This window comes from Oncorhynchus keta, chromosome 1 (assembly GCF_023373465.1).
Source record: "Oncorhynchus keta strain PuntledgeMale-10-30-2019 chromosome 1, Oket_V2, whole genome shotgun sequence".
NCBI classification, from domain to species: domain Eukaryota; kingdom Metazoa; phylum Chordata; class Actinopteri; order Salmoniformes; family Salmonidae; genus Oncorhynchus; species Oncorhynchus keta.
Window position 1 is genome coordinate 39,693,527 of NC_068421.1, and position 12,873 is coordinate 39,706,399.

A 12,873-nucleotide genomic window follows, 5' to 3' on the forward strand; every position below is an offset into this window, starting at 1 on the left:
CAGGAGCAGAGATAGGTAGGAAATGAAAAGGAGTAGAATAATGATATAGTGAGAAAGGGATAAGGGAATGAGGAGAGGAGATGAAGAGAGGAAGAGGAGAGGCAGGGAGGGGGTCACTAAGGGCAAGCCCAGACACATCTCTCATGCAGGTCAGATAGTATGAAAAAGTAAGGGAGGAGAATGAGAGAGAGTGAGAGGTGAGAAGGAGGGAGAGTGTAATCATCATTTATTGCGTGCTGAGTGTCACCTCTGTCGTTTTGGCAGCGCCAGGGGGGATGCTCGACATGCCAATAATCCATTTATGAATATGAATTGAAGGGAGGGAGAACACCACCTCTAATTCAGACCTGTTGTTTTGTGTTTGGCTCTGTCTGTCTGGCAGGAATAAGACTGGCATCCTAAGCTGGCGCAGTGAGAAGAACGAGATGGTGAACGGGTATGAGGCTAAGGTACAGACATGTAGTCGTTAATCCTTATATCCCTGGCTTTCAATTTGGTTTTGCCCGAATGACCTAAAATACTCTAAAGTTCAAGATGTACAGTATATAATGTAATCTGTTCCCTGAGCTCTGGTTCTAGAGTAAGGCACTATCAATATACAGATATACATAGACTCAGCAGTGAGACCACCTCCCTACTACATCACTAACCTAAAGCAGTCACAGAACATGAGTCCCAATTGGCACTAGGAACTAGAGTCTCATAACCATGACGTTCTTCTTGTCCTTTGTCTTCTCTGTTAGGTGTATGGCGCCTCCAATGTGGAACTGATCACTCGAACCCGAACGGACCATCTCAGTGAGCCACTCAAGGCGAAGCCCAAAGGTGTCTCTTTTTCCTGAAGTTCTACGTATTAGTTAAAAATCCCCTTGCATCAATACTGGTAATCTTCCACGTCTTGGCTTAGATGCAGTGAAACGGCCCAATTCAGAGCTGAGATAAGCGTGTGCAACACAAACTTTGGTGTAAGTCATTCATTGACGTCAATGGGAGAATTGTGCAAAGATTTGAGTTGAGCGTGCTGATCTCAAGTCAGGCCCTAAATAAACTGGAGTGTATTCACGAGGAATCAAACGGAAGAAAATGGGCTGAAACGGGGAAGGACTAACCTGAACTTGTCCAATAGGAAATGCTTGTTTTGGTTGCAAAACATTTAGCTATGGTTTGACCTAATAAAGAAGCTCTGATGGTGATAATTGCACAGAAGCCCCAATAAATGGCCCTTAAAGCATTTCCCACAGTAATTTCCGAGGCCAGAGAAGACTATTGTCCTTGCTATTGTCTGATCACTGGCCCGCCTCTCTCATAGCCCTCCCTCCAAGAACCCAACTCCTCCAGTCCCTTACCCCATCTCCATCCCTCCAAAATTGACAAGAGACAGCAGTCGAGAATTCTTAGGTTAGTGTTGCAGACATAGAAATAGTATTAGTAGAACAGAGATTCCCACTCCCACTACCAGGTAGGTTCTACTAACCCTGTTTCTATGGTCATAGACTTGTTCTGAGTTCCTCTCATGAATGTTCCACTGATGTGACCTTTTTCTCAGTCGGTAAGACGCCCCTGCAAAACTTCCTAGGGATCGCCGAGCAACACATGGGGCCCAACAATGGGGTTAGTGGTCATAGTCATCATTATCATCATAATTTATCCAAACCATGATCCTCCTCATCATCCTCATCCTCCTCATCACCATCATCAATCATAATCATCATCCTCATCATTGTATAGGGATTTTACCTTATAGCCAGAGTGGCTGTCAATTTTGACATGAGTAAAGAGGTCCCTGGGCATCTCTTCTCTCTCAAATATTGATCACCATTTGAATTGTCTTTGAACAATCTTTATCTCCCTCTCTCATCCTCTCCCTCTCTTTCTTTCTCTCTCTCTCTTAACTCTCCCTCCTTTTATCCCCCTCTATCATCCTCTCCCTCTCTTTCTTTCTCTCTCTCTCTTAACCCTCCCTCCTTTTATCCCCCTCTCTCATCCTCTCCCTCTATTTCTTTCTCTCTCTCTCTTAACCCTCCCTCCTTTTATCCCTCTCTCTCTCTTTCTCTCTCTCGATCTCTTTCACTCTGTCTCAATCTCTTTCACTCTGTCTCTCTTACTCTATATCTCCCTCCCTCTCTCTCTCTCTCCTCTCTCCCCATCCCCCTCCCTCCCCTTCTCTCAACAGGCCCTAGTGACTCAGATGTCATGTCCTGCCGTGACCAACCCCACAGCCCTGACAGCCGAGGAGTACTTCAATCCCAACCTGCCCCTGGGCACCCGGGATATTGGCCACCCCTGTCAACTCACCACCAAGACTCAGAGGTGACAGCGACAGCCATCCCAGCCCGTATAACACCCTCTATGCCTGGGGCCCTTGGCTATAATAGCCCTATCCAGAACCATACAACATGTCTGGATCCCAAATGGCACCCTATTCCCTTTATAGTGCATTTCATTTAACCAGGGCCCAAAGTAATGCATTATGTAGGGAATAGGGTGCCATTTTGGATGCAGTCTACAGTAGGTCTCTGGTCCTGTCAAGTGTTTTGGCTCTGTTCCATGCATGTAAATGTTTTCTTTCTATGCAATCTACAGTATGTAAGCTGTGTGATCTGATAAATGACTATGACAATTGAGATCACATCAATAGCCATTTAGAATTCAGCTGGTTATTGGATAGATTGTGACAAGACAACAGTGAGATGGTGTCCCAGCCCGATCACTAGGCTGCAAGTACATGATCTCATCAGTTGAACATAACCATTGATTGGTCTGACCAGAAACCAGTGCAACAAATGACAAGATGTGATCAATGTTCTAAGATGAGACAGAACTAGAGTTCCAGTCTCTCACAGTCTTTCAATATGCCTGCATGACCAACAAAGACTCTTTCTGTGGGACACGTTCCTTCATTTTACGTTTCCAAACAATTTGCTACGGTGAGCCCTACTAAACAAGAGTCAGGAGTATTGTATAATATGCACACTACCATTCAAAAAGTTGGGGTCACAATGTCCTTGTTTTTGAAAGAAAAGCGTTTTTTTTTTGTCCATTAAAATAACATCAGAAATACAGTGTAGACATTGTTAATGTTGTAAACGACTATTGTAGCTGGGAACGGCTGATTTTTAAGGGAATATCTCCATAGCCTTATAGAGGCCCATTATCAGAAACAAAGACCTTTCTTCTGAAACTCGTCAGTCTATTCTTGTTCTGAGAAATGAAGGCTATTCCATGCCAGAAATTGAAGATCTCGTACAACGCTGTGTCCTCGTCCCTTCACAGAACAGCGCAAACTGGCCCTAACCAGAATAGAAAGATGAGTGGGAGGCCCCGGTGCACACATGAGCAAGAGGACAAGTACATTAGAGTGTCTAGTTTAAGAAACAGATGCTTCACAAGTCCTCAACTGGCAGCTTCTTTAAATAGTACCCGCAAAACACCAGTCTCAACGTTAACAGTGAAGAAGCGACTCTGGGATGCTGGCCTTCCTGGCAGAGTTGCAAAGAAAAAGCCATGTCTCAGACTAGCCAATAAAAATAAAAGATTAAGATGGGCAAAAGAACGAAGACACTGGACAGAGGAAGGTTGGGAAAAAAGTGTTATGGACAGATGAATCTAAGTTTGAGCTGTTCGCATCACAAAGAAGAACATTCGTGATACGCAGAAAAAAAATGAAGATGCTGGAAGAATGATTGACGCCATCTGTCAAGCATGCTGGAGGCAAGGTGATGGTCTGGGAGTGTTTTGGTGGCGGTAAAGTGGGAGATTTTTACAGGGTAAAAGGGATCTTGAAAAGGGAAGGCGATCACTCCATTTTGCAACACCACGCCATACCCTGTGGACGGCGCTTAATTGGAGCCAATTTCCTCTTACAACAGGACAATGACCCAAAGCAAAGCTCCAAACTATGCAATAACTATTTAGGGAAGAAGCAGTCAGCTGGTATTCTGTCTATAATGGAGAGGCCAGCACAGTCACCGGCTCTCAAATCTATTGAGCTGTTGTGGGAACAGCTTGATCGTATGGTACATAAAAAGTGCCCATCAAGCCAATCCAATTTGTGGGAGGTGCTTCAGGAAGCATGGGGTGAAATCTCTTCAGATTACCTCAACAAATTGACAACTAGAATGCCAATGGTCTGCATGGCTGTAATTGCTGCAAATTGAGGATTCTTTGACGAAAGCAAAGTTTGAAGGACAAAATTATTATTTCAATTAAAAAAATCATTATTTATAACCTTGTCAACGTCTTGACTATATTTCCTATTCATTTTTCAACTAATTTCATGTATGTTTTCATGGAAAACAAGGACATTTCTAAGTGACCCCAAACTTTTGAATGGTAGTATATCCAGTCAAAGGTTTGCACACACCTAGTCATTCAAGGGTTTTTGTTTATTTTTCTACATACATTGTTTATTTTTCTACGTAGAATAATAGTGAAGATGTTAAAACTATGAAATAACACATATGGAAACATGTAGTAACCAAAAAAGTGTTAAACAAATCAAAATGTACAGTAGTTTATATATTTGAGATTCTTCAAAGTAGCCCCCCTTTGCCTTAATGACAGATTTGCACGCTCTTGGTATTCTCTCAACCAGCTTCACCTGGAATACTTTTCCAACAGTATTGAAGGAGGTCCCAAATATGTTGAGCACTTGTTGGCTGCTTTCCTTCACTCTGCAGTCCAATTCATCCCAAAACATCTCAATTGGATTGAGGTCGGGTGATTATGGAGGCCAGGTTATCTGATGCAGCATTCCATCACTCTCCTTCTTGGTCAAAAGCCCTTACACAGCCGAGAGGTGTTGGGTCATTGTCCTGTTGAAAAACAAATGATAGTCCCACTAAACGCAAACCAGATGGGATGGAGTATCACTGCAGAATGCTGTGGTAGCCATGCTGGTTAAGTGTGCTTTGAATTCTAAATAAATCACTGACAGTGTCAGCAGCAAAGCACGTCCACACCATCACACCTCCTCCTCCATGCTTCATGGTGGGAATCACACATGCAGAGATCATCCGTTCACCTACTCTGCTTCTCACAAAGACACGCCGGTTGGAACCAAAAATCTAAAATTTGGATTTATCAGACCAAAGGATAGATTTCCACCGGTCTAATGTCCACTGCTCGTGTTTCTTGGTCCAAGCAAGTCTCTTTTTCTTATTGGTGTCCTTTAGTAGTGGTTTCTTTGCAGCAATTCGACCATGAAGGCCTGATTCACACCGTCTCCTCTGAACAGTTGATGTTGAGAAGTGTCTATTACTTGAACTCTGTGAAGCATTTATTTGGGCTGCAATTTCTTAGGCTGGTAACTCTAATGAACTTATCCTCTGCAACAGAGGTAACTCTGGGTCTTCCTTTCCTGTGCCGGTCCTCATGAGAGCCAGTTTCATCATAGAGCTTGATGGTTTTTGCAACTGCACTTGAGGAAAGTTCTTGACATTTTTCGTATTGACTGACCTTTGTTTCTCTTTGCTTATTTGAGATGTTCTTGCCATATAATGGACTTGGTTTTTTACCAAATAGGGCTATCTCTGTATACCACCCCTACCTTGTCACAACACAACTGATTGGCTCAAACGCATTAAGAAGGAAAGAAATTCCACAAATGTACTTTTAACAAGGCACACCTGTCAATTGAAATCCATTCCAGGTGACTTCCTCATGGAGCTGGTTGAGAAAATGCCAAGAGTGTGCAAAACTGTCATCAAGGCAAAAGGTGTCTACTTAGAAGAATCTTAAATAGAAAATATATTTTGATTTGTTTAACACTTTATTTCAAAGTGTTGATGATTATTCTACAATGTAGAAAATACAAACCATTGAATGAGTGGGTGTGTCCAAACTTTTGACTGGTACTGTACATACAGTGCATTCGGAAAATATTCAGACCCCTTGACATTTTCTACATTTTTTACGTTACAGCCTTATTCTAAAATGGAAGAAATGTTTTTTTTCCTTCATCAATCTACACATAATACCCCATAACAAGTTTTTAGAAATGTTTTCAAATGTATGAAATGAAAAAAAAAATGGAAATATCACATACTTTACTCAGTACTTTGTTGAAGCACCTTTGGTAGCGATTACAGCACTGAGTCTTCTTGGGTATCACGCTACAAGCTTGGCACACCTGTATTTGGGGGAGTTTCTCCCATTCTTCGCTGCAGATCCTCTCAAGCTCTGTCAGAGTCGATGTGGAGCGTCGCTGCACAGTTAATTTCAGGTCTCTCTAGAGATGTTTGATCGGGTTCAAGTCCGGGCACTGGCTGGACCACTCAATGACATTCAGAGACTTGTCCCGAAGTCACTCCTGCGTTGTCTTGGCTGTGTGCTTGGGGTCGTTGTCCTGTTGTAAGGTGAACCCAGTCTGAGGTCCTGAGTGCTCTAGAGCAGGTTTTCATCAAGGATCTCTCTGTACTTAGCTCTGTTCATCTTTGCCTCAATCCTGACTAGTCTCCCAGTCCCTGCTGCTGACAAACATCCCCACAGCATGATGCTGCCACCACCATGCTTCACTGTAAGTGTAACGGATGTGAAACGGCTAGCTTAGTTAGCGGTATGCGCTAAATAGCGTTTCAATCGGTTACGTCACTTGCTCTGAGACCTTGAAGTAGTAGTTCCCCTTGCTCTGCAAGGGCCGCGGCTTTTGTGGAGCGATGGGGTGTGTGCAGAAGGTCCCTGGTTCGCGCCCGGGTATGGGCGAGGGGACGGTTTAAAATTATACTGTTACATAAGGATGGTGCCAGGATTCCTCCAGACGTGATGCTTGGCATTCAGGCCAAAGTGTTCAATCTTGGTTTCATCAGACCAGAGAATATTGTTTCTCATCGTGTGAGAAACAATGGCAAACTTTTGGCAAACTCAAAGTGGGCTGTCATATGCCTTTTTACTGTTAAGTGGCCCCTCTACCATAAAGTCCTGATTGGTGGAGTGCTGCAGAGATGGTTGTCCTTCTGGAAGGTTCTCCCACCTCCACAGAGGAACTCTAAAGTTTTGTCAGAGTGACCATCAGGTTTTTGGTCACCTTCCTGACCAAGGCCCTTCTCCCCCGATTGCTCAGTTTGGCTGAGCAGACAGCTCTAGGAAGAATCTTGGTGGTTCCAAACTTCTTCCATTTAGGAATGATGGAGGACAGTGTATTCTTTGGGACCTTCAATGCTGCAGAAATATTTTGGTACCCCCCCCCCCCAGATCTGTGCCTCGACAAATTTCTAAAAACCTGTTTTCGCTTTGTCATTATGGGGTGTAGATTGTTGAGGCAATTTGTTTGTATTTAATACATTTTAGAATAAGGCTGTAACGTAAAATGTGGAAAATTCTGGGGGGGTCTGAATACTTTCCAAATGCACTGTACATGTTTCCCGGTTTCCTCAGGTTCAAGGCTAAGCTGTGGCTGTGTGAGGCCCATCCTCTGTCCCTAGCGGAGCAGGTGGCACCCATCATTGACCTCATGGCCATCTCCAATGCTCTCTTCGCCAAGCTCAGGGATTTCATTACCCTGCGACTGCCACCTGGCTTCCCCGTCAAGATCGGTGAGAGAGTAGAGTACACTCCTGTAACCAGATAGTCTGCATCCTAAAGAGCTGGCACATCATGGTAGTTAAAGTGGAGAGAAACCGGGAGTGGGGGATTATCAAAAGTAGACTAGTGGTGTAAAGTACTTAAGTAAAAATTCTTTAAAGTACTACTTAATTCATTTTGGGGGTATCTGTACTTTACTATTTACATTTTTGACAACTTTTGCTTTTACTTCACTACATTTCTAAAGATAATACTGTACTTTTTACTCCATACATTTTCCCTGACACCCAAAAGTACTCCTACATGTTTAGGAAAGTGGTCCAATCCACAAACTTATCAAAAGGACATCCTGGTTCATTCCTACTGCTTCTGATCTGGCTCATTCGCTAAACACAAATGCGTCATTTCTAAATGATGTCTGAGAGTTGGAGTGTGCCCCTGGCTATTCGTCAATTAAAAAAAAGAAAATTGTGCTGTCTTGTTTGGTTAATATAAGGAATGTGATTTATACTTTTACATTTGACTCTTAAATGTATTTTAGGAATGACATTTACTTTTGATACTTAAGTATATTTAAAACCAAATACTTTTCAACTTTAACTCAAGTAGTTTTTTCCTGGGTGACTTACACTTTTACATTTTCTATTAAGGTATCTTTACTTTTACTCAAGTATGACAATTGAATGCCCTTTCCACCACTGAAGCAGACCCACCTGTCCTTATGCCATGTTGGACATTCTGGCTACTCCTTAAATTCATTCAGATGCTGCCTCAAATATGGTTAATTGGGATATGCCAAAATGTGGTCATTTGAGCTCTTAACATGTTTGGAAGATTTACACCTATTGCACATTAATTATGAATCCAGTGATAATCGTAAATCCTAAACATCTCTGTCACTGTCTCTGTCATCTCTTCATCTTCTCAGAAATTCCCATCTATCACATCCTGAATGCCCGGATCACCTTTGGGAACCTGAACGGGTGTGAGGAGGGGTTGGTGACAGGGCCGGGCAGGGTGGAGGGGGAGGTGGATGGACAGAAGGACAGCAGCCCCAGGACTGACACAGACACCCCCTCCCCAGGCAGTGACTCTTCTAGTGTCTCCAGCTCCAGCTCCACAAGTGAGAAACACACACATGGACATATACACACAGACACTCACACACTCACACTCACACTCACACACCATCCATATTTACTCTACAATTAGGGCCAGGAGTGTTTCCCAATCTTATGACTTGACCAGGACAAAGTTATTTTTCTTTTAATCTAAGAAAATTCAAGAATGACCCATAACATCCCATCACTCCTGTCCCGTGTCTCTCCTCCATGCAGCGTCGTGTCGTGGAGGGGAGATCCCCCCATGTGTGTTCGAGCCCCCTCAGGGTTACACTGTGCTGGGAGGCAACCAGAGGGACAACAACATGCGTGGTGATGAGGAGGAGGATCTGCTGCAGTTTGCCATCCAACAGAGTCTGCTGGAGGCTGGCTCGGAGTACGACCAGGTCAGACTCACTCTGGCCCCTCATAGGGATAACTGCCATCTCAAAACCTGGCTCGTCTCCATTAAAGAACACAAAGGAAAATGGAAATGAGCGTCCAGGTTGTCCCTACATGTTTCGTTTGTTTCCTGCCACTTGGTGCCTAATGAACACAAAGTATGGTATGATGGTAGTCCTCTTCATTCCTCAGTGGAACATAAAGCATCGTATGGTTTTTTTGTAACCTTAACTCTGAAGTAATACTGTATTTTGGGGGCTCATTCGGGATGTTAATCAACTACATGCACATTGTATTAGTAGTGTGTACAGTTGTGCAAAGAGCTACAAATTCCATATACACTGTAAAGACTTGTGTACGTCTGTCCTAATCCGCTAGCTAGACAAACAGCTGACTCAGTATCCTAGGGCATAATCCAGTGTCAACACTGAGATTGAAACATTGAAATGACAAGAAAGTTTGGTGAGTCTTCTTGTTGACTTGGACTATCTCTCTGACTCTGTCTGTCGACTTCCTGGTCTGTGTATAGGTGACTATCTGGGAGGCGCTGACCAACAGCAAGCCCAGCACACGTACTCTTCCCTGTGACCCCAGTCGCCTGCAAAGGTCTGTACTTTCTCGGCACTCGACTCGCTACCCTTCTCAGCCTTTGTTTGCTAAAGCCTTGGCTCGTCCTTCTCCAGCACACTGGAGGCCAGGGAGCTTCCTGGCTGCGTTCACAGCACACAATGTCACTGTTGACTCACTCCCAGTCATGCACACACTGTTGTCTTTGTCTGCATTCCCTGCACCTCATACAGTAGATACACTCTGAGTGACTGGCCCCCACTGATATACAGTAACTCTGCCTCTCTCCTGTATGCCCTCTCTGGGAACAATACACTGCATGTTACATAAACTCAAACTGGCACAATTCAGTGTGTGTGTGTGTGTGTGTGTGTGTGTGTGTGTGTGTGTGTGTGTGTGTGTGTGTGTGTGTGTGTGTGTGTGTGTGTGTGTGTGTGTGTGTGTGTGTGTGTGTGTGTGTGTGTGTGTGTGTGTGTGTGTGTGTGTGTGTGTGTGTGTGTGTTTTGGTTGAACTATCCTTGGTTTTTACCAGAGGTCCTCACAAGGAGAGTAAAACAAGGAAAATTGGATAAGTGGGGACATTTCACCGTTCTCCCAAAGTAAAAGGGCTATTCTAGTCTTGGGTTAGGTTCAGGGTTAGAATTAGGAGTTAGGTTTAGGGTTAGAATTAGGGGTTAGGTTTAGGGTTAGAATTAGGGGGTTAGGTTTAGGGGTTTGGGGTTAAGGTTAGGGAAAATTATGATTTTGAATGGGAATCAATTGTTTGGTCCCCACAAGGATAGTAAAACAAAAGTGTGTGTGTGTCTCGGTGTCGGTGATGGTGTGTGTGTTTGCATGTACGTGTGTGCACCCCTCTTTCCTACTCAAATTATGTCCTGTCAAAATGAATCTAGGTCCACCATATTTTTCAACCATTTCCACTGTCAGTGTCAATTCCTCTATTCTCCTTGTACAATAACCAGGTTTCCAACCTCATTGTCTCCAACCCACCCACCCGCACTCTTCCTCCAGGACTCCCCAGCACAGGCCTTGCCCTCCAGCCAGCCTCTGTAACACGCCCACCAAGAAGCCCCCCACAACCTGCAGCTACGACCAGCAACTCCGCCTGGCAATGGAAATGTCGGCGCGGGAGCAGGCAGAGGCCGAGCTACGGCGACGGCAAGAGGAGGAGGAGCTGCAGCGGATCATCCAACTGTCACTCTTGGAGAAATGAGAGCCTGATTGGCCAGATGGGCTCTAGGAGGTATGGGAGAGGAGGAGGGTGGAGGTCCAGAGAGGGTAGTCAATAAGTTCACTCTACTCCTGGCTGTGACAGCCTTGCTCCTCCGACTGTCCCATATCCCCTTTCCCACTGCGCTCCTTCAATAAGAGCCTGTCTGTGTGGCACAACAGGGCTCTACAGTGCTGATACAGCTACAGTACAGACTCACTACTCTCTGGTGCCACTCTGCACTCGCAGTCAGTGCAAGTTTACAACAAGAAACAAGAAGAAACACTTGTAATGGAATGCTACATTGACCGACCACATTAGTGGGATAGGGTAATACAAATTGTGTTTGTGAAGGTCACTCGTTAATAAATGGTCCTGTGATTGGGGTATAGGGTTTGTGTCCACTTCACAGACCTGGGTCTTATTCATTAGGCACCAATGAAAGAAAATGTAATGAAACAGGAATGGACTACCTGAAATTGTCCAATAGAAACACTTGTTTTTGTTTACCGTTGCAAATCATTCTGCTATAGTGTGCCCTAGTGAATACTGCCCTCTGTGTGAGTGTCAGTTGGGTCAAGTGGGGTGGGATGTTGAAATACTCTGTTTCTTCCTCATTTTTAATAGATTGCTACACCCCCCCCTGATTTGCACAAAATTGAAAGTGGGTTTGATTCCCATAAGGGACCAGTATGAAAATGTATGTGCTCACTACTGTAAGTCGCTCTGGATAAGAGCGTCTGCTAAATGACTAAAATGTTAATGTTAAATGTTAAATGTTACTGTAATTAGACTGTGGATGGACACTTGATGACTGTTAATAAGTAGAGAAATAGAATAATAATCCTATAGAGTTAATGGTAATATGATAACACTATGACAGGAGTTCATGTTATGATGTTAACACTATGACAGGAGTTCATGTTAATATGTTAACACTATGACAGGAGTTCATGTTAATATGATAACACTATGACAGGAGTTCATGTTAATATGATAACACTATGACAGTAGTTCATGTTAATATGTTAATATGATAACACTATGACAGGAGTTCATGTTAATATGATAACACTATGACAGTAGTTCATGTTAATATGTTAAACCCTATGACAGGAGTTCATGTTAATCTGATAACACTATGACAGGAGTTAATGCTAATATGATACGAGTTCATGTTAATATGATAACACTATGACAGGAGTTCATGTTAATATGATAACACTATGACAGTAGTTAATGTTAATATGATAACTCTATGACAGGAGTTCATGTTAATATGATAACACTATGACAGGAGTTCATGTTAATATGATAACACTATGACAGTAGTTAATGTTAATATGATAACTCTATGACAGGAGTTCATGTTAATATGATAACACTATGACAGTAGTTCATGTTAATATGATAACACTATGACAGAAGTTAATGTTAATATGATAACACTATGACAGTAGTTTATGTTAATGTGATAATGTGATAACACTATGACAGGAGTTAATGTTAATATGATAACACTATGACAGGAGTTCATGTTAATATGATAACACTATGACGGGAGTTCATGTTAATATGGTAACACTATGACAGGAGTTCATGTTAATATGGTAACACTATGACAGGAGTTAGTATTAATATAATAACACTATAGAGATAATGTTAATAGGTTAACCCTATAGAGTTAATGTTAATATGTTAATGTGATAACACTATGACAGGAGTTAATGCTAGTTCATGTTATGATGACAGGAGTTCATGTTAATATGATAACACTATGACAGGAGTTCATGTTAATATGTTAATGTGATAACACTATGACAGGAGTTAATGCTAATATGATACGAGTTCATGTTAATATGATAACACTATGACAGGAGTTAGAATGTATGCACACATGACTGTAAGTCGCTTTGGATAAAAGCGTCTGCTAAATGGCATATATTATTATTATTATTATTATTAATGTTAATATGATAACACTATGACAGGAGTTCATGTTAATATGATAACACTATGACAGGAGATCATGTTAATATGATAATTTGATAACACTATGACAGGAGTTAATGC

At 42.7% G+C, this 12,873-nt stretch overlaps 1 protein-coding gene across 1 annotated transcript in view; it reads left to right on the top strand.

Moving 5' to 3' along the window:
- The window catches only part of LOC118374282 (ankyrin repeat domain-containing protein 13B-like), a 37,425-nt gene extending 24,898 nt beyond the window's left edge, over positions 1 to 12,527 (top strand). The window contains exons 7-15 of the mRNA XM_052524396.1: positions 383 to 449; positions 744 to 825; positions 1,547 to 1,611; positions 2,174 to 2,310; positions 7,375 to 7,532; positions 8,450 to 8,644; positions 8,859 to 9,028; positions 9,553 to 9,629; positions 10,602 to 12,527. Coding sequence (XP_052380356.1) covers positions 383 to 449; positions 744 to 825; positions 1,547 to 1,611; positions 2,174 to 2,310; positions 7,375 to 7,532; positions 8,450 to 8,644; positions 8,859 to 9,028; positions 9,553 to 9,629; positions 10,602 to 10,803 — 1,153 coding nt within the window. The 3' untranslated portion in view covers positions 10,804 to 12,527. The remainder of the gene's footprint in view (positions 1 to 382; positions 450 to 743; positions 826 to 1,546; positions 1,612 to 2,173; positions 2,311 to 7,374; positions 7,533 to 8,449; positions 8,645 to 8,858; positions 9,029 to 9,552; positions 9,630 to 10,601) is intronic.
- Positions 12,528 to 12,873: the final 346 nt, after the last annotated feature.